At 32.7% G+C, this 20,518-nt stretch overlaps 3 protein-coding genes across 4 annotated transcripts; 2 read left to right on the top strand and 1 right to left on the bottom strand.

Moving 5' to 3' along the window:
• The first annotated feature begins 442 nt into the window (after window positions 1-442).
• Window positions 443-6,089, top strand: LOC107888707 (transcription factor GTE8). 2 transcript variants are annotated; one of them, XM_016812882.2, is made up of 11 exons: window positions 443-691; window positions 1,436-2,734; window positions 2,887-2,935; window positions 3,026-3,157; window positions 3,683-3,753; window positions 3,871-3,940; window positions 4,793-4,873; window positions 4,959-5,074; window positions 5,157-5,223; window positions 5,332-5,462; window positions 5,547-6,089. In XM_016812882.2, exons 2-11 carry the CDS (start codon window positions 1,508-1,510, stop codon window positions 5,814-5,816), a joined length of 2,214 nt encoding a protein of 737 aa, XP_016668371.1. In that variant the 5' UTR covers window positions 443-691; window positions 1,436-1,507; the 3' UTR covers window positions 5,817-6,089. The 2 variants fall into 2 exon arrangements, with proteins under 2 accessions (XP_016668371.1, XP_016668373.1); XM_016812884.2 differs by having other exon boundaries at window positions 443-2,734.
• Window positions 6,090-9,540: 3,451 nt separating this feature from the next.
• Window positions 9,541-11,235, top strand: LOC107888706 (TLC domain-containing protein At5g14285). The gene has a single exon (XM_016812881.2). The coding sequence runs from the start codon at window positions 9,891-9,893 to the stop codon at window positions 10,632-10,634; it is 744 nt and encodes a 247-aa protein (XP_016668370.1). The 5' UTR covers window positions 9,541-9,890; the 3' UTR covers window positions 10,635-11,235.
• On the bottom strand, window positions 11,076-16,199 carry LOC107888705 (lysine histidine transporter 1). Its single transcript, XM_016812880.2, has 8 exons — window positions 15,994-16,199; window positions 13,224-13,381; window positions 12,751-13,134; window positions 12,261-12,654; window positions 12,059-12,164; window positions 11,855-11,946; window positions 11,686-11,754; window positions 11,076-11,593 (listed from the first exon to the last, which is right to left on the bottom strand). The coding sequence occupies exons 1-8, from the start codon at window positions 16,039-16,041 to the stop codon at window positions 11,495-11,497; spliced, it is 1,350 nt and encodes a 449-aa protein (XP_016668369.1). The 5' UTR covers window positions 16,042-16,199; the 3' UTR covers window positions 11,076-11,494.
• Window positions 16,200-20,518: the final 4,319 nt, after the last annotated feature.

Raw genomic sequence — 20,518 nt, 5'->3', positions numbered from 1 at the left:
TAATGGTAGGAATAAGAGAAATAATAGGGAATTAAGGAACTATCCTAAGTACATTGTGATGCAGTTCGTGAATCCCTTCATTTAAAGGCGAAGTGAAAACTGAAAGATTCGGTAGCATGGAACTAGCCATTCGACATAGAGCACCAGCTGCTTTATTGCCTTCCCCGTAAGTGTGAATGGTGCTATTAATGACATCATAAAAAAAATTATGGGAAATTGAAGTAGAAGGAATAAATTTTGAATTTTAGAATAGTACAGGGACTAAAACAATAATTGACAAAAAACAAATTTGAATGATTAATAGTGCTAAATCAGCATGCCAAAAGCGGACGTTCGAGATCGATCTTAAATCGAACCGTCCGTTGACTTTCATCCTGAATCTAGCGGTCATAATTTCTCCAAAAGAAGCAAAAGCCCTTTAAATAGAGAGACGAGATACGAAGTTAAACTCCCTTCCTGATCTCGCCAATAATCTTTTTCGATCCAAAATTTTAAAATTCAATAAAACATTTTTCCTTTCTATTTTAAGAATATTAATTATTAGTTTCTCTAGGGTTTCTTGATCTAGAGTTTTCTCCTGTTTGTGCCTTTTTTTTTTGCTTCTCTCTTTTACTTTGTCGGCGAAACGATTGAGGAAGGGAAGAAAGGGTTCTCGACATAGGAGGAACAGTGAGCGAGCAGTGACAGACTGGTAATTGTTACTGGTTTCTTATGGGTTTTAGATTTCTTTTTGGATCCGGGTTTGGGTTTTATTCTTAGGGCGAGAGGGGTTTGATATTGGATTAGGGTTTTTGTTGTATCAAGCTTCTTCTGTTGTAAAGATTTGAGGCTTTATCTAGTAAATGATACTATATATTTTCAATTTAAATCAGTAAGCTAGTTTTTCTACTTGCAATTTTAGCTTTCCTGCATGATTGAAATTTTATTAAATGCGAATTTCGCGTTCTTGCCTTTTAGGTGTTTTATAGAGTTCAATATGGTGGGTTTTTTTCTTAATTAATGTGGTGAATTTGGGGTTTCTAAAGATGGGTAGTGTAAATAAAATTCAGGATCTGGGTAAATGCAGGTAAGAGCTGCTTTAATTGAACTGTGAATAAGTTCAATTTATTCTCGTGCTGTTTAATTCCTTTCCCATCGTCGGGAAAATTTTAAATCTGGATTTATTCACTGTGGAATGGGAGAATTTGGTTCCTATTAATGTTCTCTTCTCTAGTGTTTAATCTAGTGAATTTGTGTCTTTCAAAAGATAAATAGTTCAAGAAAGTATTCACAATGGTTAAATATTTTATATTTGGGTAAGTGCGGTGGGAATTGATTTAAACTTGTTTAAAACTTTTACTGACCTTTACTCTAGTAGTTGTAGTTAAAGGGTGGATTTATAGTTACTCTAGAAAATCAGATGGGATAATTTTGCTCCTATGGCTGATATCTTCAGAGTGCGGCAATTAAGTCAGCAGCTCCTTTACACTGAATAAAGGGATATAAGAAGAAAGGTGCTTTGGCTAAGATGTTGGCAAAGCGTGATAGGTTTGCAGGAGAGTATTACTGTGGCCCGTATGAGCCTCCTGGTGAATCAGAGGGATCTGGTAGCTCAGGAAGAATTGATATGGAGTTTACTGCTTCAGAAGATTCAAGTGCACCGCAGAGAAAATGTATCAGTTTGAACCCTGATAAACTTGGCACCTTTGGTGTCCGTACGGAAGTGCTGTCACTGTCAAAATTGTCACAGTTTGAAAGAAAGGATTTGATGCATAGGTTGAGACATGAATTGGAGCAGATTCGGATGCTTCAGAAGAAAGTTGAGTTGCAAAGGACAAATGGGGTTACTGTGTCATCTTCCAGTGATATTCTTAGTTGCAGCAATGGACAAATTTTACCTCACGCACGGGATTTTCAGAAATCATCCATGATGGCTTCTGGACCTGGGAAGAAAGGGAATCCTTTGAGTGGCAAGGCTCGTGCGTTTAATCGGACTTTTTCAGGAAAATCTGAGTCTGCAAAACATGCTTCAGCATCGAACACCTCAAATATGATGTTGATGAAGCAGTGTGAGGGTCTTCTAAAACGACTGATGAGCCATCAGTATGGGTGGGTCTTCAACCAACCGGTAGATATAGTCAAGTTGAATATTCCAGATTACTTTACTGTTATAAAGCAGCCCATGGACCTAGGAACGATTAAAAAGAAGATGGCATCAGGGGCATATGCAACCCCTTTGGAGTTTCATGATGATGTGAAGCTTACTTTCAGTAATGCAATGACCTATAATCCCCCTGGAAATGATGTCCACATTATGGCTGATACCCTTAACAAGTTTTTTGAGGTAAGGTGGAAAAACATTGAGAAGAAGTTACCAGTTACTGGTACCCAGTTGGTACAAAGTAAAGCTCCTTCTGAGGACATAGAGACTTCTAAGCCTATGCCTCCTGCAAAAAAGAGGAAGACAACCTCAGTGACCCAGGAAATTATAAAGGAACCTGTAAAGAGGATGACGGACGAGGAAAAACACAATCTAGGCAGACAACTGGAATCTTTGCTCGCAGAAATGCCTACACATATCATTGATTTCTTGAGAGAGCACAGTTCAAATGGAACCGAATCTGGAGAAGAAGAAATTGAGATTGATATTGATGACCTCAGTGTTGACACCTTGTTCACTTTGAAGAGACTTCTAGATGACTATTTGCAAGAGAAACAGAAAATCCAAGCAAGAGGTGAACCTTGTGAAATTGAGGTACAAATCCTCGCATAATAAAGGCTGAAAAATCAGTACCATTGCTTGCTTTTGATGCTTCAAAATACACTCATATATGTATGTAAATGCAAAGTGGTTGAGTTCTACTTATATTCTTTTTTCTTTTTTTTTGGGGAAAATTTCTGATGCAGCTAATTAATGAATCTGCACCGAGTAATTCATCCATGCAACAAGGCAAAGGTCATCTTTCAAATCCTAGTGCATAATAACCCCCTTCTGAGGTATGTTTTCTTTCTGACTTGGTTTTCTGTTTGACTTTTTTGTTTGCAGGGAATGACCAAGTTGATGAGGATGTTGACATTGGGGGAAATGAGCCTCCTGTATCTAGCTATCCACCTGTGGAGATAGAGAAGGACACAGACCATAGAACCACAAAGTCTGTCAGTTCAAGCAGCTCTAGAGGTAATTGTCTTTTCCTTCCTTTTTCTATACCTATGATTCTGTCTTTCTAAGTAAATGATAAATCTTCAGTCCCCATCTTGTTTGTGTCCCAAATTATTTGTTTTCAACGCAGCTCATTTACCGATCAATCAACATAGGGTAGACATACTTCTTAAATCTTCATTGTCAGTAAAATTACTGTTGGAAACTTTATGGCTAGAGAATGGGTTCTGCACATTTATGCTTCCATATGTTATCTGCTGATCTAGTCACTTGGGCTTGTGCTGAACTGGTTAGGGACAAATAAACTTGGTTAGGTTTTGACCCTCCCCCCCCCCCCCAAAAAAAAAAAAAGAAAAAGAAAGGTAAATCAAATGCGTGTGTATTCTCTTCCATCTTCTGGGTACTGCTGATATAATTCAAGTTAATTATTTGGTTTCTCCTGCTGTGTTTACTACTTTTTCTTTAAAAAATTCTCTTCTGTGCAAGTATGTCTTATGTTGCCTGTGCCATTTCCATGGCTGCTTTCTTTTGTGATCTTTGCAGATTCAGATTCTGGCAGTTCTGATAGTGAATCTGATGATGCTAAACCTTCAGGTTCCGTGGATGCAATGAAGGTTTGTGCTGGTTCTATTTGGTTTTGAATGATACTGCCGAGTTGTTTGACCTTCTAATTGTTTGTTTGATCCACTTTAAAGTTTTACGGTGGCATATTAATTTGCATTATGCTTCAGGTACGGGAAGGGGTAGATTCTGGGGCTCAATTAGATGAAAAAACAAGTGTTGACGATCTTCATAAGAATCGTGAGTGACCAAGTTTTAATGTTTTATATTTTGGGATAATATAAATTTTTGCCCTTGAACTTGGCAACTAGGTTTCCTTTGGTACCTGAACTGGGCAATTAGATTCATTTTCGTCTCTTAACTTGAAAAATATGAAAGTTTGATGATGGCACTTTGTGATTGAGCTACACCATCACTTGAAAATTAAAAAAAATATATTATATAAATTTTCAGGTGATGGCACTTTGTGATTGTGCTACACCATCACCTGAAAATTAAAAAAAAAATTATATAAATTTTCAGGTGATGACGTGGTACAATTTTAAGAGTGTCGCATATAATGTTCTAATAACCGGACAAGTGGTTGAATCGGTCAGACCACTAGTTCTGATTCAATTGGTTTGATTGGTTCAACTACTAGACTGCAATAATTAATTAAAAATTCATAATTTTTTTAAATTAAAAAAAAAATTATTAAGCCTATTCAATTGTTGGTTTTTGTCCCAGTTTTCGATTTTTATCAGTTTTGAGCAGTTTTCAGTTCAACCCTTTTGTTTGGATTAGTAATATCAGTCGCTTCTCCGTCCAAGCAACCAACCCAGTTATGTTTCAAGAATATTGGTCATATCATTAAATCTTAATGAAATTCAAGTTCGAGGACTAAAATGGATCTAGTTGTCAAGTTTAGGTACTAAGGTGAACAAAAAAGTAAGTACAAGTAACAAAGTGGACTTAATTGTCAAGTTAACGGGTAAAAAAATGTGCTATCCCTTATATTTTTTATGCTTCTATTTCCTTGCTTGAATGGCAAAACTATGAAATCATAAATACTTCCCTGCATGTAAGTTTTGTTAATCCATATTCTAAATGCAGAATGTATGGATGGGTCGGATCAGCTTGAGCAGACTTCTCAGCGAAAGCCAAGTTCTGTTGAGTCAGATAGTTGCCAAGATGGTGAGGTCACTGAAAATAATGAAAGAAAAAAAAATCTGTTTTTTTTATTAGAGTTGTGTCTCACTCTCTCCAATTAAAAATCTAGGGGACAATGCTCCAACAGAGAGACAGATTTCTCCTGAGAAGCTCTATAGGGCTGCTTTAATTAAGAATAGATTTGCTGATACCATTCTAAAAGCTCGAGAAAAGACACTTATACAGGTTAGTTGAAAGGTTGGGTTTCTGGAATTTCCTGTATAGTATACCTATATCTTTTCTAAGCATTTTTTAAATCATGGATCAGGGTGACAAGGGGGACCCTGAAAAATTGCGTCGGGAGAGAGAGGAACTAGAACAACAAAGGAAGAAAGGTTTGAACTTTAATCTAGTTTTTCTGTGTTTTCAACGTGTTAATATGGATGTTTCCAAAATGGACAAGTTTGGTTATTTACATGTTTGCATATTTTAATGTTGGCCAGAAAAGGCACGGTTGCAAGCAGAAGCCAAGGCTGCTGAAGATGCTCGAAGACGAGCTGAAGCAGAAGCTGCAGCTGAGGCTAGACGGAAGAGGGAACTTGAGCGAGAAGCAGCACGGAAGGCATTGCTGGAGGTACTAGATGAATTGATTGTATCAAACATTTACACCCTTGTCAATTGTGGACTCAATATCAAACATTTTTCTGGTGTTCTGTAGATGGAAAAGACGATAGAAATCGATGAGAATTCTAGGTTTCTTGAAGACTTAGAAATGCTTAGAGCCGCCCCAGACGATAATTTGCCAAGCTCAGTGGAGGGAACATGCACGGATCTCTCTGTAGATGGGTTGGGAAGTTTTAAGTTTGGGAGCAGCAACCCCTTGGAACAGCTGGGATTGTACATGAAGAAAGATGAAGAGGAAGAAGAAGGTGAGCCGCCCAGTGTCCCAAATCCTATGAACGATGCAGAGGAGGGTGAAATTGATTGAAATCTGCTTTGTGTACGCCAAACTAGCCAAACTAGCCTAGCATTAAAAGAAGAGAGTAGAGAATATAATGTCATTTCTTTAAAAATCCTGCCTTGGTTTTTTGGGGATTATTTTAATTTATTTATAAAGTAGAAAATATAGTGTAAAGATGCTCAAGAGCACTTGTGTTGGATTCTGTGGGCAAAGGGGGAAAACTCCCCACTGAAATTCTATAATCTTTTTGTAGTATTTTGTAATTACAAGTTAATGAAAGTTGTATTTTTGTGTCTCAAATTGAAATTTAATTATCATTTTGCTTTCAATTTTACCTTTATTCTGAGTGTGGTAAGAGTAGAGCCTCTCCAGAAATGATTTTGGATCCACCACTCTTTTAATTCATAAAAATGAAAAAATTTTGGTTCAATTAATTTTTTATTTTTATTTTTTTCTGGAGCTGATCGGTTCTGATTGGATTTAAACATTAGCTCTCTTCTTTAATAGACTTTGTTGTTGTAGTGTGGGGGTTGAGTACAGCAGCTGATTCTGTTGGTTCAAATAGGCGGATCATTATGGTACTTGGACAGGGAATAAACCTGATTCAAAAATCTGAGCTTGCAGAGAATGAAATTAACTAAAAGCTCGGATTTACCTTTTAGTCTTTCAATTTTTTATTTTTTTTTATATTTGAATTTTAATCTTGAAAATTTACTCATTTATTTAATAATTAACAGCATCAAAAGATTATTTTTTTTACTAAATTGATTTATTTAAATAAATAAAAAGTTTACTTACATAGTCAATTTTACATGTGTGGAAGGCCAAATGCACAAATAAAAATGTTTAATCTAAAATTAAAAGATTTTGCGTTTCTGAATTACTATTTTAAAGAAACATATTGAAAGTTGATAATTTATTTTCATATGCCTTTCACGTGATTTTGAATTGACTAGATGTAAAAATCATAATCAAATTTAATGATTATCAATTGGAATTTAATTATTATATTGAAAGAATAGTTGGACTAAATTCTTAAAATTAGAAGTAGAAATACTAAATTTCAAATATATAAAGAATATAAGATCTCATAGTATAATTAAACTTGCTGGCTCCCTATGCTTCTCAAAATTAGATTAAATTTAATTATTGTTATATTAATAAATGAATCTAAAGTTAAAATTAAAGTATGGTGTAAAAGTTATCTAAATTATGGAATTAACTTCAATTATGAAGCAAACTGTTGTGTTAGGTTTAGTAGCCAAAGTTTGTTCACTCATTAAAATCGCACTAAATGAATTTAAAGTTAAAATTAAATTAATATGTCAAAGTTAACTTAAATTATAAAGCCAACTCTTGTGCTTGGCTTTCCACAGAACCTGAGCCTCCAAAAGTAGGGGTGTGTAAAAAAGTTCTAAATTGAAAATTTTGAAGTGAATCCAACCTAAAAAAACCAAAGTTTTTATGATTTAATCAATTTTCATGTTTGGTTTAATTGATTTATTAAGTCAATTTTTGATTTTTGACATTTTTAAATCGAATAAACTGAATAAGCCATAACCCATAAGGTTAAAAGCTCATGACCCGTTTACATACCCAAACCTAAATGTAAACCTTAAACCTAAATACCCATTAAAATTTAATATTTTTAAAAGATTTAAAACTCAATACCCGTTAATATTTAAAACTCAAATTGATAATTTAAATTTTTTATGATATTCATTTTAATTTTTATTATTTGATATATAAAAATTCAAATTGATATATACATATTAAGAATAGTAGAAGACATGGAAATTGTATGTTGCCCATGTAAGAACATAAATATTTTTTGAGTTGATTAAAATTGTTGGATTTGATTTTTAATATTTTATTAATGAATTTAAAATAAAAATAAAAATAAAAGTATATGATATACTAAATTGAAGAGAAGACAATTATGTGAAAAAAATAAAGGAAATAAAATTATAAGTACCTCAATTACATTTTTTTTCTAACTAAAAAAAGCTAAAAACCGAATAAATCGAATCGAACTGAATCGAAAGTTTTTTGTTTGGTTTTGCACTTAGGGTCCATTCGGTTTATTGAGTTTTTGGTATAATTCAGTTTATTCGTTTGAAATGATGATATAATGTGTCACGTCAGCTTGTTGTTACATTGTTACCTGTTTAATTATCAAAATGTAACAAATTAATAATACTAGTTAACATATTATAACTTTTTAAAGTTTGATAGCCAAAACATAATTTAAACCATACCTAAATAACTAAATTTGTAATTTATTCCTTTTTAAATATGAATAATTTTTATATAATGTATAGTTCTACCCACGACCCATCTTAACTCTTAATTAGAGAAAAACGCTCTTAAATACCTCAAATCCTAATTCCTCTAATTATTGCAATGACAATCGTGACAATTGAGTTAAGACTAAATTGAACATTTTAAAATAAAGAATGATCCACTTAAACCGGTGTAAAACTTAAGTGGTTTTACACAATTTTGTAACCTTTTATACTATTAATATTTTAACAATTAAACTGTTATATTTCATGCTCCTTTCACATTGATCATGCATATTAAGTTTAACATAAATTCACAATTTCTAATTATTTATTTTATGTAAAAAAAAAGTTAACTGTTAAATATGTCATACCTAACTTTATTTGATAATATGTTTTGATATGACAAATTAAAATGCTTTTGAATAACTATTAAAGCTAAACAAAATTAGCAAAATGATGAAATCAAGTTAAAATGATTTCGATTGAGTTAAACATTTTCAATCAAGTTAAAATTGTTCTAAAACAAGTTAGTATTGCTACTTTTTGGCCAAGTATCGATAGTTTTTAAAATATTGATACCCATTTTATAATCAACACCAAATTGACATTCTATTTTCAACCAATTCAACTAAGCATATGGTATCGGTAAAAGTCCATTTGTATCGATATCTTTAACTCCAACAGTCACTAAACTTTGCATTAAATGTTAATAGTAGCAATACTTGTAGATAAAGTATCGAAACCTTTTGTTACAGGTGAATTTAATTTTCATCCCCAACGACTTTATTTATTTTCTCAACAACCACAACGATTGGAAATGAAATAGAGGGTACAAATATCATCTTTCAAAGGTTCTACAAGAACAAGAGAGATTATCAAACTTAAAGCTCAATCAAAACAACTTTAGTGCTTAAATCTTTTATACTTTTCTTGTACACATTTGTGAGCTTTCATTGTTATTCTGTAACTAAAGTGCATTCTTATTTATTTGTGCTTAATTGACAAACATTTTGATCTTGTAAGGATTATTTCTTTTATGTTCTTCTTTGTATCTTTTTTAGAGAGTAGAATCTTAAGGTTTGAGTAGAAACCCTAAAGGAGTTATAATCTTAAGATTTTAGGTAGAAATCTGAAGGGAGATTGTAAGATTAAACCTTCTCAAAGGTTGTCAAATTAGTGAATTTAGTAAAAATTTTAGTTGTGAAAAGTTAAGGTAGTGGAATAGGCAATTGAAGTCGAATCACTATTAAATCGTTGTGTTCTTTGTTGAATATTCTTTCTTTGCTTCCACCATAGTTATTTCTAATGATCAATCGAACTAACAATATATGTTAATATAAACAATATTTTAAATCGAAATGATAAAAATATTAGATAGATTAAAATATTTACATGTATAATGTCAAAAATAAATATCTTAATAAATCCAACCAAATAAATATTTTAAGAAGTGGGATCCCAAGATTAAACAAAATTCATTAATCCCAATGGAATTTCATTTTAGATTTATGGCTTTAAAACGTGAAGATCTAAAAAAAAATGAATGTCGTTCTCAACTTCCTACATATCTTTGAATCTCTAAAACCATCCTAATGCCTAATTCCTTCTGAAAGCCTAATTTGTCGCCTTCCCTTCTCCTACTCCTATAAACTTTCATTTTCCAGAGAAACCGTTGAAACTCTCAATAACTCTCGTTTTGATACAACCATTTTACCTAATTTACCAAACATTCCCAAAATCTAACCCATCCCCAGCTCCACCATTCTTATAAATTTTCCTTTTTTCTTTTTGATTTCTTCTCCAACCCAGAAACCCAATGGAAACTTTCCCTTTCTCCTCAATCCCAAATCTCCCTTTGTTTTTTTCCATGTTTTTGATTCTATATTCGATTGCTTACTCCATTGTTTTCCGTAACTGGAGTCCCAAGATTCGCCCCGAAGCTTGTTCTTGCTTTATCTCCCTCTTCCATGGCACCCCAGCCGTTTTCTTAGCCACTTTCGCAATCTTTTCCGACCAAAACCGTGGGTTTTCTTCACCGAACACAAAAGCCCAGAATTTAGTTTTGGATTACAGTATTGCTTATTTCCTCACAGATCTGCTTCACTACCTTGTTTTCTTCCCTACAGACGTCCTCTTCATTGGTCATCATTTGGCTACGCTCTTTGTTTTCATCACTTGTCGCCACGTCGTCTTCCATGGCTCCTATGCTATCCTCACTCTCTTGATTTTAGCTGAAGGTACCAGCTTTTGCCAGAACGTTTGGACATTGGCATCCGCTAGGAGGCACGATAATCAGTTGGCTGCAAAGGTTTATTCGAATTTGTCCCCTTATTTTTATGCCTTTTATAGTGTTGTTAGAGGGATTTTTGGTCCATTCGTTTTGTACCAAATGGGAGTGTTCTATTCAAGTGGGGTAGCTGATAATGTGATCCCTAGATGGCTTTGGATTTCTTGGATGTGTGTTGTTATTACAGCTATTGGTGTTAGTATCTTGTGGATTTCTAATTTGTGGGTTGAATTGTTTAAAGAGAAAAAGGCTAAATTGGAGAAGGAATTATGACAATCGAATTGTTTTTTCTTTTTCAGAACAATCTTGTCTATGTGGTATTTGAATGCATACTTTTGTAGGCTATCAATGCAGCAATTCAGTTTCAGATGCTCTTTTTCTTCAATGAAATTCAAATTATAAACATCTTTTGTTTTACATTAACAACTCTTGTTGCTGCCTGGATAACATTGTAGTTTAAATTCCATCATGTTTTTATTTCACTTTACCCGACATATGGTTCTTTTTTGACTTTACACTTCTCGTCATAAATAACCAATTTTAATGAATTAAACCATTGTGTCTATACCTTTGGCTTGAACCCTATAGGTTGTTATTAAGAGTTAAATTCAGTGGTCCTACTTCTACTCTTAGGTTTAGGTGGATACCATTATTGGTTCTGTTCCTGTGATGTATTTGGAAGATCCTTAAGAGGGTCATATTTTCAAAGTAAAATGAAGAATCCATGAAACGTTGATTCCATAAATTTGCTGAAACAAACCTTGGGAACTCTTGTTGAAAGCAAATACAACATTTTAAGTGGAAACCATTACATAACTGTAGTATCTTTTTTTCTTCACAAACAGCAAAACAAGCAAAAAAAGAAAAAGAAAAAGAAGACTATTTTGTATTCATACATTAACACAAGTGATAGAATGAAGAAACAGTGACGGCCAATGCTCCTGTGATCTGATTTCCAACAGTTCAATCTCCCATGTTTGTGTATTGTGACTTTGATTTTCTGACAACGGAGGCTGACAACATTGACTCTTGACAATAGCCTTATGTTATGCTTCCATATGACAAACTTTTAACTATCATGTTCTTCATTTGTGCCTACTCCCCACTTGATTCTTCACTGAGAAGAAAACAATTTAAGAGTAGAATTCATAATCCTTGGCTTGAAGGATGATTTGCCTCAACCCTCCAATTGGTGATAAGATCATCAACATAAGACCAAATACAATGCAGATCTGCAGAAAGAAAAGGGAAAGCCGAATAAAAACCGATTCGAAGCACATCGAAGCAATGAGGTTGTAGTAGAATCAAAATCAAGTTAACATACCCAGTTAGTCCACCAAGATAAGCTAAACTTTCTTGGTTTGTAAATGGCAAGCCACATGACGCAAGGGAGCTAAAGAAAAACCAGTGAAAATGAGTTAAATTCTTCAAAGAGAAAGGTATCTTTTTCTTGTAAGAAGAAAAAATTGGATGAAGGAATTAATGTGGCTTACAAAGTATGTTGTTGGTGCAAAAGCAAATCCTCCAAAAAATCCAAGAAGACCTCCGAAGAAAGGGAAGGTAATGCCGATGAACATCGTGAATGCTGCAATAAAGATTTGATATAAAAATTAAAACCCTCTAAACCCCTTCTTTCTAGTTGAGATCATGAACTTCATTTGCATGCAAGATGAAAATATATGAAGAGTTTTACTTACCAACATAAAGATTGCGGACAATGAATCGAAGTGTTGTACTCGGCTTGAAATTTAATTTCTTAACTAATACGGTTTCCATCATGTCAAAAACTGGCATCGCATAGATCTGCATATCCAAAGACACAAGTTAAACCCAAAATCTAATCAATTATCTGGTCTGAGATGAGGATGTTATCTTGAATGGAATTGATCAAATATGAACCTGGTAGCTTCCAATAACATGAACAACGACAAACATGTTAGCCATTGCAATAAGCCATGCTGGTTTCTCTAATGAGATGAGGATGTTGTCTTGGACTGAATTGCCAAACATCCAATACCCGACTAAAGCGACAGGGAAGTAGCACAAGGCTACAACGATATAGGCAACGATAACACCTCTCCACATTGGTCCCTTCGATGGCTTCTCAGGTGTAGAGGGGATTGTAGCTTGGATCTCCAACACTACATTGTGGCCAGCATAGGCAAAAGCCACATCCCCCAAGGCACTGAAGAAGTTGAAAACTGTTCCTGCTGTAGTCTTAGCTTTGTAGCCATATTGCACATCTGGTTGAACTCCCTTATCCACTGAAGCTCCCCAAGCAATGGTAGAATAACTGTATGTCGAGCCAATCATCAAACATTAACATTGAGACTTTACTTTCGGGGGTCGGTTTAATTTATTGGAAATGGCATATAAAATGATTTGATACCTCAAAGACATGACGGCGGCAGCCAAGGAGACACCCGAAATGGAGTTGAAGTTGGGAAGGTGAGAGAGGACAAAGTGAACAGAGGCAAAAATCATGATGAAATAAGTTAGTTTTATATGTTTGCAGGTACTGCAAACAGTGTCATGGAACTTCTGCAATGATTTGCCACCAGTAACCATATAAACAATGCAGACACCAACTTCAACAATAAGTTGCTGTGGCACCACAATGTAGAGGCCAAGTTTTTCACCAAAGGCATATTGACCCAGTTCATGGTATCTATCGAAACGTCTTCCAGGAACCATTTCATGCATTTCAACCATTTGCCATAGTGTATATAGGGTAATAATCCATGATAGGATTAGAACAGTCACACCAGGACCCCTGAAACCAAGTTAAAAAAGAACAAAAATGGTTGGATTTCTTGTCTCATCTTTGATTGGGTAATTTTAGTGAACGGTTGGTGAGCGTACCATCCGAGTTCTGCCATGGCGTAAGGGAGACTGAGGACACCAGCTCCCACCATAGCGGTGACATTGTGGAAAGCTGAATACCACCATTTTGCATTTCTTGATGAGGTGATTGGCAGCCACTCATCGATTGCTTTCTCCTTTGCTGATTTCTCTTCCAACTATAAATAACAGACAGTTGAAGCAATTCTTTCAATTAGTTTTCACAACAACAAATTCATACCAACAGTAAATTGCTACAACTCTTCATCTGAACACAATTTCTGACCAAAAAAAAAAAAAACCTTAAATTCTTTTTCTATATATAACAATTATTTCTTAACTTCCCTCTCTCTTACTGTGTTTTTCTTCTTTTTGTTACTTTTAAACTGAATATAGTTTAAGCTTCCCATGTTTAAAATTAAAATTCTAATTTTTTTTAATTATTAATTTTAGTTTTCTTCCAGTTAAATTTATTAAATTAAGTTTTAGTATTACACTTGTAGCATCGTATTATTTTATTTTATCAAAAAATAAAAATAAAAAATTATTATATTTTTTCAAGATCGATTCAGCATTTTAATTAAATGGATTTAACTATTATCATTTGGATAAAATATATTTAAAATAAAATATTTAGCAAAATACAGTTTCCTAAAAAAGTGAGAGTAAGATGAAAGAAGAAGAAAATGAGAAAAGCAAATAAAAGTTGAGGTAGAAAGGCACCAAATTATGACCTTTTTTTTTTTTTAATGTTTAAGTACGGAAAATAGGTGAAGAGTGGAGGAATCCCGTAATTGTTGGAAGGGAAAAAAGTCCAAATTCAAGTTATGATTTGCCATTTTTTAGTGAATGGTTTCAATAGATTCATATTTAGCTCTCGCAGTTTGAACATGTCGGCCACTTACTTGGTCTCCACTTCACCACGTTTATCTCCTTTAATTTCTATTGGGACACCTACATTTTATTCGCTAAACCTTAATTTTTGTTGAAATTTTAAATATTAATATATATTTAATTATTCTTTATTTAAATTAAAATTCTATCACTGCACTTCACATTTGTTAATAATTAAAGTTTTATATTAATAATAATGCTTTTATCTGAAGTAAGGAGATAATATGAGAGAGTTCCTATTGGTCTGTTTGAATGTCAAAGCAATATGTTAAGTTTCAAACCTTGAATTGGGTCTGGGATTCATTTTTTATTATAAAAATATTGTTAAATTCCTACTTATCAGCAAATACAGACAAAGTTCCTAGAGACAAGATATTACAGGGATTTTGGTTTTTCCAAGCTGTAAATTCCACTCAATAAAAATTCTTAATTATTATTTAAAAATAAAAATAAATAAATTAAAAGTTTAAAAAAATCTCTACTTTATTATACGAAATAATAATTTTTAAATATATATAGAATTTTTTTTGGGGAGATATTTGGCAGTGTGCCTAATTTTATAAGTCGTTTTCGTTGGAAGAAAATTTTATAAGTCTTTGTTAATAGAAGTATATGCAAATTGATTCAATAATTGTTACAAGAATTAAATGCAAAGACAAAAACTAAATGGAAAAAAACAACGTCACGTATGCCCAGCCACAATCAATGGGGAATTTTTTTTTTAAAAAAATTGTATTTTAGTTATCTATATTTCATAAATTAGAAAACTATTTTTTTATAATAATTTAAAAAATAATTTAAGTTCCTTTAAACAAAGGATTGTTATTAAATAATCATGGTTGAAAAAAAAAAAGTGCCGTAAGAAGAAGATAAATAGGATTCCAAGGGCTAGGGTTTACAGCTATTTATTCAAGTTTTATCACATATCAAATATTTTATATTTTAAATTCATTAAATTTCGAGTCATATCAATTAATTTCATTAAATTATATTATTATAACAAATCGTTAAATAATTTTAATGTAAACTATCTTCATTTTTTTTTTGTTTTGGGAGTTTGTGTTGAGTTACTTGTATATTTTCAATGAATTTTTTATGAGAATTATTTAACGAATATTAGAAGTTTGGATTTAAATTAGTCCACAGTTGTGATTATTTTTTTAAACTAGGTAACGATTATTTAATTTATAAATTAATTATAAAAAATTATAAAATGATCATTTAATTATTAATAAAATTTTTTTATGTTATGAGCTAGTTAATGTAAACATAGAAATACTAAAAAATATTTAAGATAGTTGAGTGACAAAAAAAGAAAAAATTAAATAATTTTTTTATAATTTTTTTATAGTTGTATGAGTATTAATATAATAATTTTTTTAAAAATCATGGACGGTTATAAATTTTTTTTCTTGAAAGCCCGATGTAATTTGATAAAGTTTAAGATTTATTATCTAAATGTATATGATATAAGAAAATATTTGATTTTAAAAAATATATATGAAATAAAATATTAAAAAAAGAAAGAAATGAAAAGTCAAGAAGTATACAGTAGTGGCATGTGATGAACCCTAGATATCACGTGTGTTGAAAAATAAATGAATTTTCTTTTTTCTCAAGCTGAGATTAAGCCAAATCCGAGATAGCAAAGCAAAAAAGAAAAAGAAAAAGAGGCATATATTTCATGAAAATTAGTAGGCAGCTTTTAAAGTTTAATTGTTGTCGAAGAAGAATCATCACAAGAGAACAAAGGTAGAAAGACAAAACTCCAATGAGTTTGGAAAGTATTCGATTTAACTTTTTTTTTTTATATATGTACTAAAAGAAATGAAGACAAAACGGTAGTGGGGATTATTACATGCATAAAGAGAAAAAGGTGTTAGAGAAAATCACGTACGCTGTTGCTTCTGCCATAACCATTTTCTGGAGGAGCTTGAGTTCCCATATCTTAAAACACCAAAGGAAACTGAAAGAACAAGAGAGGAAGTTGAACCCTGGAGAAAATTTGAACTGGTTTGTGTAGAATTTATAAAGGGAAAAAAAATCCCCCACTTGAAGAAAGAGAAAGAGGGGCTAACGGAGTTCTTGAAGATGACGTTTTATTTGATGTTTTTGTTTGACTTTACAAGTCTTTATTATATGGACAAAAAACAAATGGGACTAATTTCATTTAATCAAATATCTTTCTCCGAGCTGGATGAAGGTCGAAATTGCCAGGAATGAGTTTTGCAAGAATAGGATTGGTGGGATAGAAAATTGGTGTTTTCGGTGGATTTTCACGGTTTCGGGAGAAGTTTCTTTCAACAGTTGGGTTTTATCTTTGAGTTTTGTCACTTGTTTCCATCTTAGAATTATGAGAGGAACGTTTGAAATGTCAATATTTGTTGTTAGTAAGAGTTAAATCGAAGTATGCATGGGATACATTTGATTTCAACGAAATTAGTTTGTGTTTAGCATCCAAAATATAACCTGCCTACTGCCGTCTCACTCTTTTGTATAAGTACAAAAGAGGTAAGGGTTTGAATATTGAAATATTATTAATAAATTAATTGGTTAAACCCAATTTTTCAACGTAATTGACTTATTAAATTTGTATTTGAATTCAATGGATGAGTAAAATAGTTGGATTTCTTATAAATATGTCAAAGTGTTCACACAAATAGCTTACTATGTTGAAGTACTGAAAAGTACTCTTTTACTATTTTTTTTTGGTCAGTTGAATTACTCAAAATTGCTCTAAAACTAAGTTGATAACAACCTTTTGATTCACTTGTTGATATATTTAAGCGTCTACGAATTCGTCCTTATACTTTGTACTGTATCCAAATATTTTTAATTTTTTTTTATTTTGAATAGATTTTATTTAAATTGAGGTTTATTTAACATGAATTAAAGGTTAAAAAATATATTAAATTTAAAATTTATTATGCAATAAAAAGTAGAAAAAATATTTGAAGCTGCTGCAATGTATTAAAGGGAGTGTCTACTTTCTTCATCACGGCGATGAAACAACAACTTATCATATTTGGAAGATTGACAATTTATTTAACTAAATCTTTGGATTGTGCTAATATCATAGAATGATTCAAACCCAATAATGGATAACAATTTACTTTGAGAATCATATATGGAGAATTGGATCAGATTGAATCAGATCGAGTATATCAAATCCCTTAGACCAAGGAAGTTGGATCAGATTGAATCTTGAAAACTTATTTGCCAACAATCCATTTTACTTTGGTTGTTAATATTATATTGTATTAAACTATTTTAGCTTCTGCTTAGAAGGTATCGTGATTGATCTTCATTATGTAGGTCCCGAAAGCCTTATATAATCGAAAGATTTGTATAGGTTAATGTACTAATTTTTTAGAGCACTTATTTGTTTAGTTAGGAGCTTTTATTGTGAGAGTGCATTTGCAATTGCAAAACCTTTTTGTGGTTGGTTTTATAAGCTAAGTTCTCAGGGGGAGAATTTAGTGGTGAGAGATCTAGTATTTGAAGTACAAGAGGGAGGATTCTTCATTGGGATGTGTTAGATCTAGGATCACTGGTTGCATTTGTTTCAAATATGGTGGATTCATCTCACTGAGCTAGGCTTCGCTGATGTAGTGAAACTGAACTACATAAACAACTTTGTTGTCCTTTGTTTCATTGTGTTTATCACATTTATTGAAAAAAGTGTCCCCTTTCACAATCATTGAGCTAATAACTAATTAATTATAATTAATAAATTATAATTCAAAAATCTTAAATTAATTCTCAAATTATTTCTATACTAAGTGAAAAAACACATTCATTTGTGAATGCAACTCATTGCTCTAACTTCATCATTTCCATTCATTTTTATTTGTTTGGTTCTACATGCAATTCATTTATGGTTTTAGTGAGCTAACAGTGGGACCAATTGGTTATATATAATTAACTCTCAAATAATTTATAATTAAGTTCTAGCTTTTTGCTTATTAATTATAAACTTATTTAGTCATGAAGTCATTCCACTATAGTATTGATTGAGCTCTCTCCAACTACATACAATGATGAAAGCTACTTAATAAGTGCTCGTCCAACGACCTTGTCATAAATGTGTTACCTTTATAGTGTTGGAAATAATCTGGTTCAAAAATAATTTTCTTGCACAACGAAAAATAAAAAAAATTGAAAATCGAGTCGGTTTGTGATATTTATAGCAACAAACCAATTATTGAATTCGCACATGTGTTTTCGGCCAAACGGATCCTTATCGTTCCCGGTTCAATCTGTTTTTATGTCTTGATTTTGGAAAAAGTTGCATAAGGCTTTGGGTACATGTTTAAAGTTCAGTATGACATTTCATCCGCAGTCAGATGGTCAGTCTGAAAGGGTTATTCAAATTTTAGAGGATATGCTGAGGAGTTGTGTGATTGATTTTCAGGGTAGTTGGGAGGAGCATCTTCGTTGGCTAAGTTCAACTATAATAATATCTTCCATCCTATATCCAGGTACACCATACGAGGCTCCTTTATGGTCGTAAGTGTCGCTCACCCTTATGTTGAACTGAATTAGGCGAGAGGAAGATTTTAGGTTTGGATTTGGTTCTAGAGATTAAGATTAAGGTTCATTTAATTCAAGACAGATTAAAAGGTAGCTTTGGATAGACAGAAGGCTTATGCTAATTTAAAATGAAAGAACATAGGAATCAATGATGGAGATCAGGTCTTTCCTGGTCGAAAAGGCAAGTTGAGCCCTAGGTTCATTGGATCCTATCGGATACTTAAGAGGATTGGTCTAATGACATACCAGATTGAGTTGCCTCCAGAGTTGGATCGCATTCACAATGTTTTCTATGTCTCAATGTTGAGACAGTATTGATCTGACCCTCCCACATTATTCTGATTGAGGAGATCGAAGTTAGACCGGATCTATCTTTTAAGGAAGAGCCTATCTAGATTTTAGGTCGGGATATTTAAGTTTTGAGGAGGAAACATATTCCTTTGGTTAAAGTGCTTTGGAGGAATCATGGCACTGAAGAGGCTACTTGGGAGCCAAAGGACGCGATTTGGCTCCACTATCCTAATCTCTTTGAATCAGGTAAATTTTGAGGCTGAAGTTTCTTTAAGGAGAGGAGAGTTGTAACATCCCAAATTTTTGGATTGAAGTTTGTTAAATTATTTCAAGAATGAGTAATTGACTTAGTGGTTAAGAGAAAATAATGAGGCAATTTAATTATCTTAGGGACCCGAGTTCGATTCTTTTTCTTTGTAAAATGACTAAATTCTTGCTAATTTTTTCCTCCTATTTTTGTACTGCCAGCCTAGTTAACCTAGGTATAAATGCAACATTTTCAATTGTTTTTCAACATTTTGTCATATTTTCTTTTGCTATAGCCATCCAACAGCTTTCCTCCTCTCAAATTCTTTCATTTTTGCTTCTTTTACTCTATTTATGTGCCGCCCCCAACAACCTCCATTGTGCTGCTCATTCTCTTCTCAGTGTAAGTGTCGTTCTTTCTCTCCTTTCTCTTATTTCTTCTGTTACCAATTTTAAGCTGTTGTTTTGTTGAGACCTCATTTTTTTTGCTTTTCAAATCTTCCTCATTCAACCTTAAACACCTCTTTTGAACCCCTAAAGTAGCCCTTGAGCCACCACCATTGGTAGTGTTTGTCGCCCCCAAGGTCCCCTTTGTTGGTTGCCATTTTGCGCCTTTAATTGTTGTTTTGTGTTGCTATTTTCAACCTTCCTTTCCTTTTTTTTTCAAGCCTAAAAGTAGTCCTTAACCAACCCTTAAATTCCCTTTTTGGTGTCGAACAAAAACATCCCATTTTTGTGCTGATTATGGTGGTGTGTCATCCCTTAGATCACCACTATGGGCCTATCGTTTTTCTTCTTTTTGCTTCTGCTTTACAGTAAAGTTAAAGTAATTATTCCTTTATTCTAATCAGTCTTTAATCTTATTTATCATATGTGTGATTGATCCCATTCCTTTAGCAACTCGGATCTAGTGAAACGGAAAGCGAAAGTGCGGTTTGTTGAGAGTAACTACGTAGTATTCTTTTCGTTAAGAGGGAATGTAATGGATGATTGTTCTAGGTTTTGTAATTGGATTTAATTTAATTATTTTCAATTATATTTTAGATTTATATACTGATTTGAATGTCCTAGATTAATAGTGAAGTCAGATTTCATTCGCGCCTTTTTTTCGCATGAAATCAGTGTAAACACTGATTTGGTTGAACCCTTAAGGGGTGTTCAAGGCTTCTTTTAGCAGTATTTTAGCATGTTAAATGTTATAACTTGGTTTTAGGCACGTTTAAGGTCTAAGTGTGATAGCGCGAACTTTGCGTATTAGTGCTATAGACTTGCTCTTTTAAGGTGTGGGTATTTTCCTTTATTTTAATTAGTGTAAAATTTGTACAAATTATGTTTAAATAGAAAAGTTACTT

This window comes from Gossypium hirsutum, chromosome A09 (genome assembly GCF_007990345.1).
Source record: "Gossypium hirsutum isolate 1008001.06 chromosome A09, Gossypium_hirsutum_v2.1, whole genome shotgun sequence".
Taxonomy (NCBI): Eukaryota; Viridiplantae; Streptophyta; class Magnoliopsida; order Malvales; family Malvaceae; genus Gossypium; species Gossypium hirsutum.
Note: the sequence above shows the minus strand (reverse complement) of the source record. Positions and strands in the feature narration are given on the sequence as shown.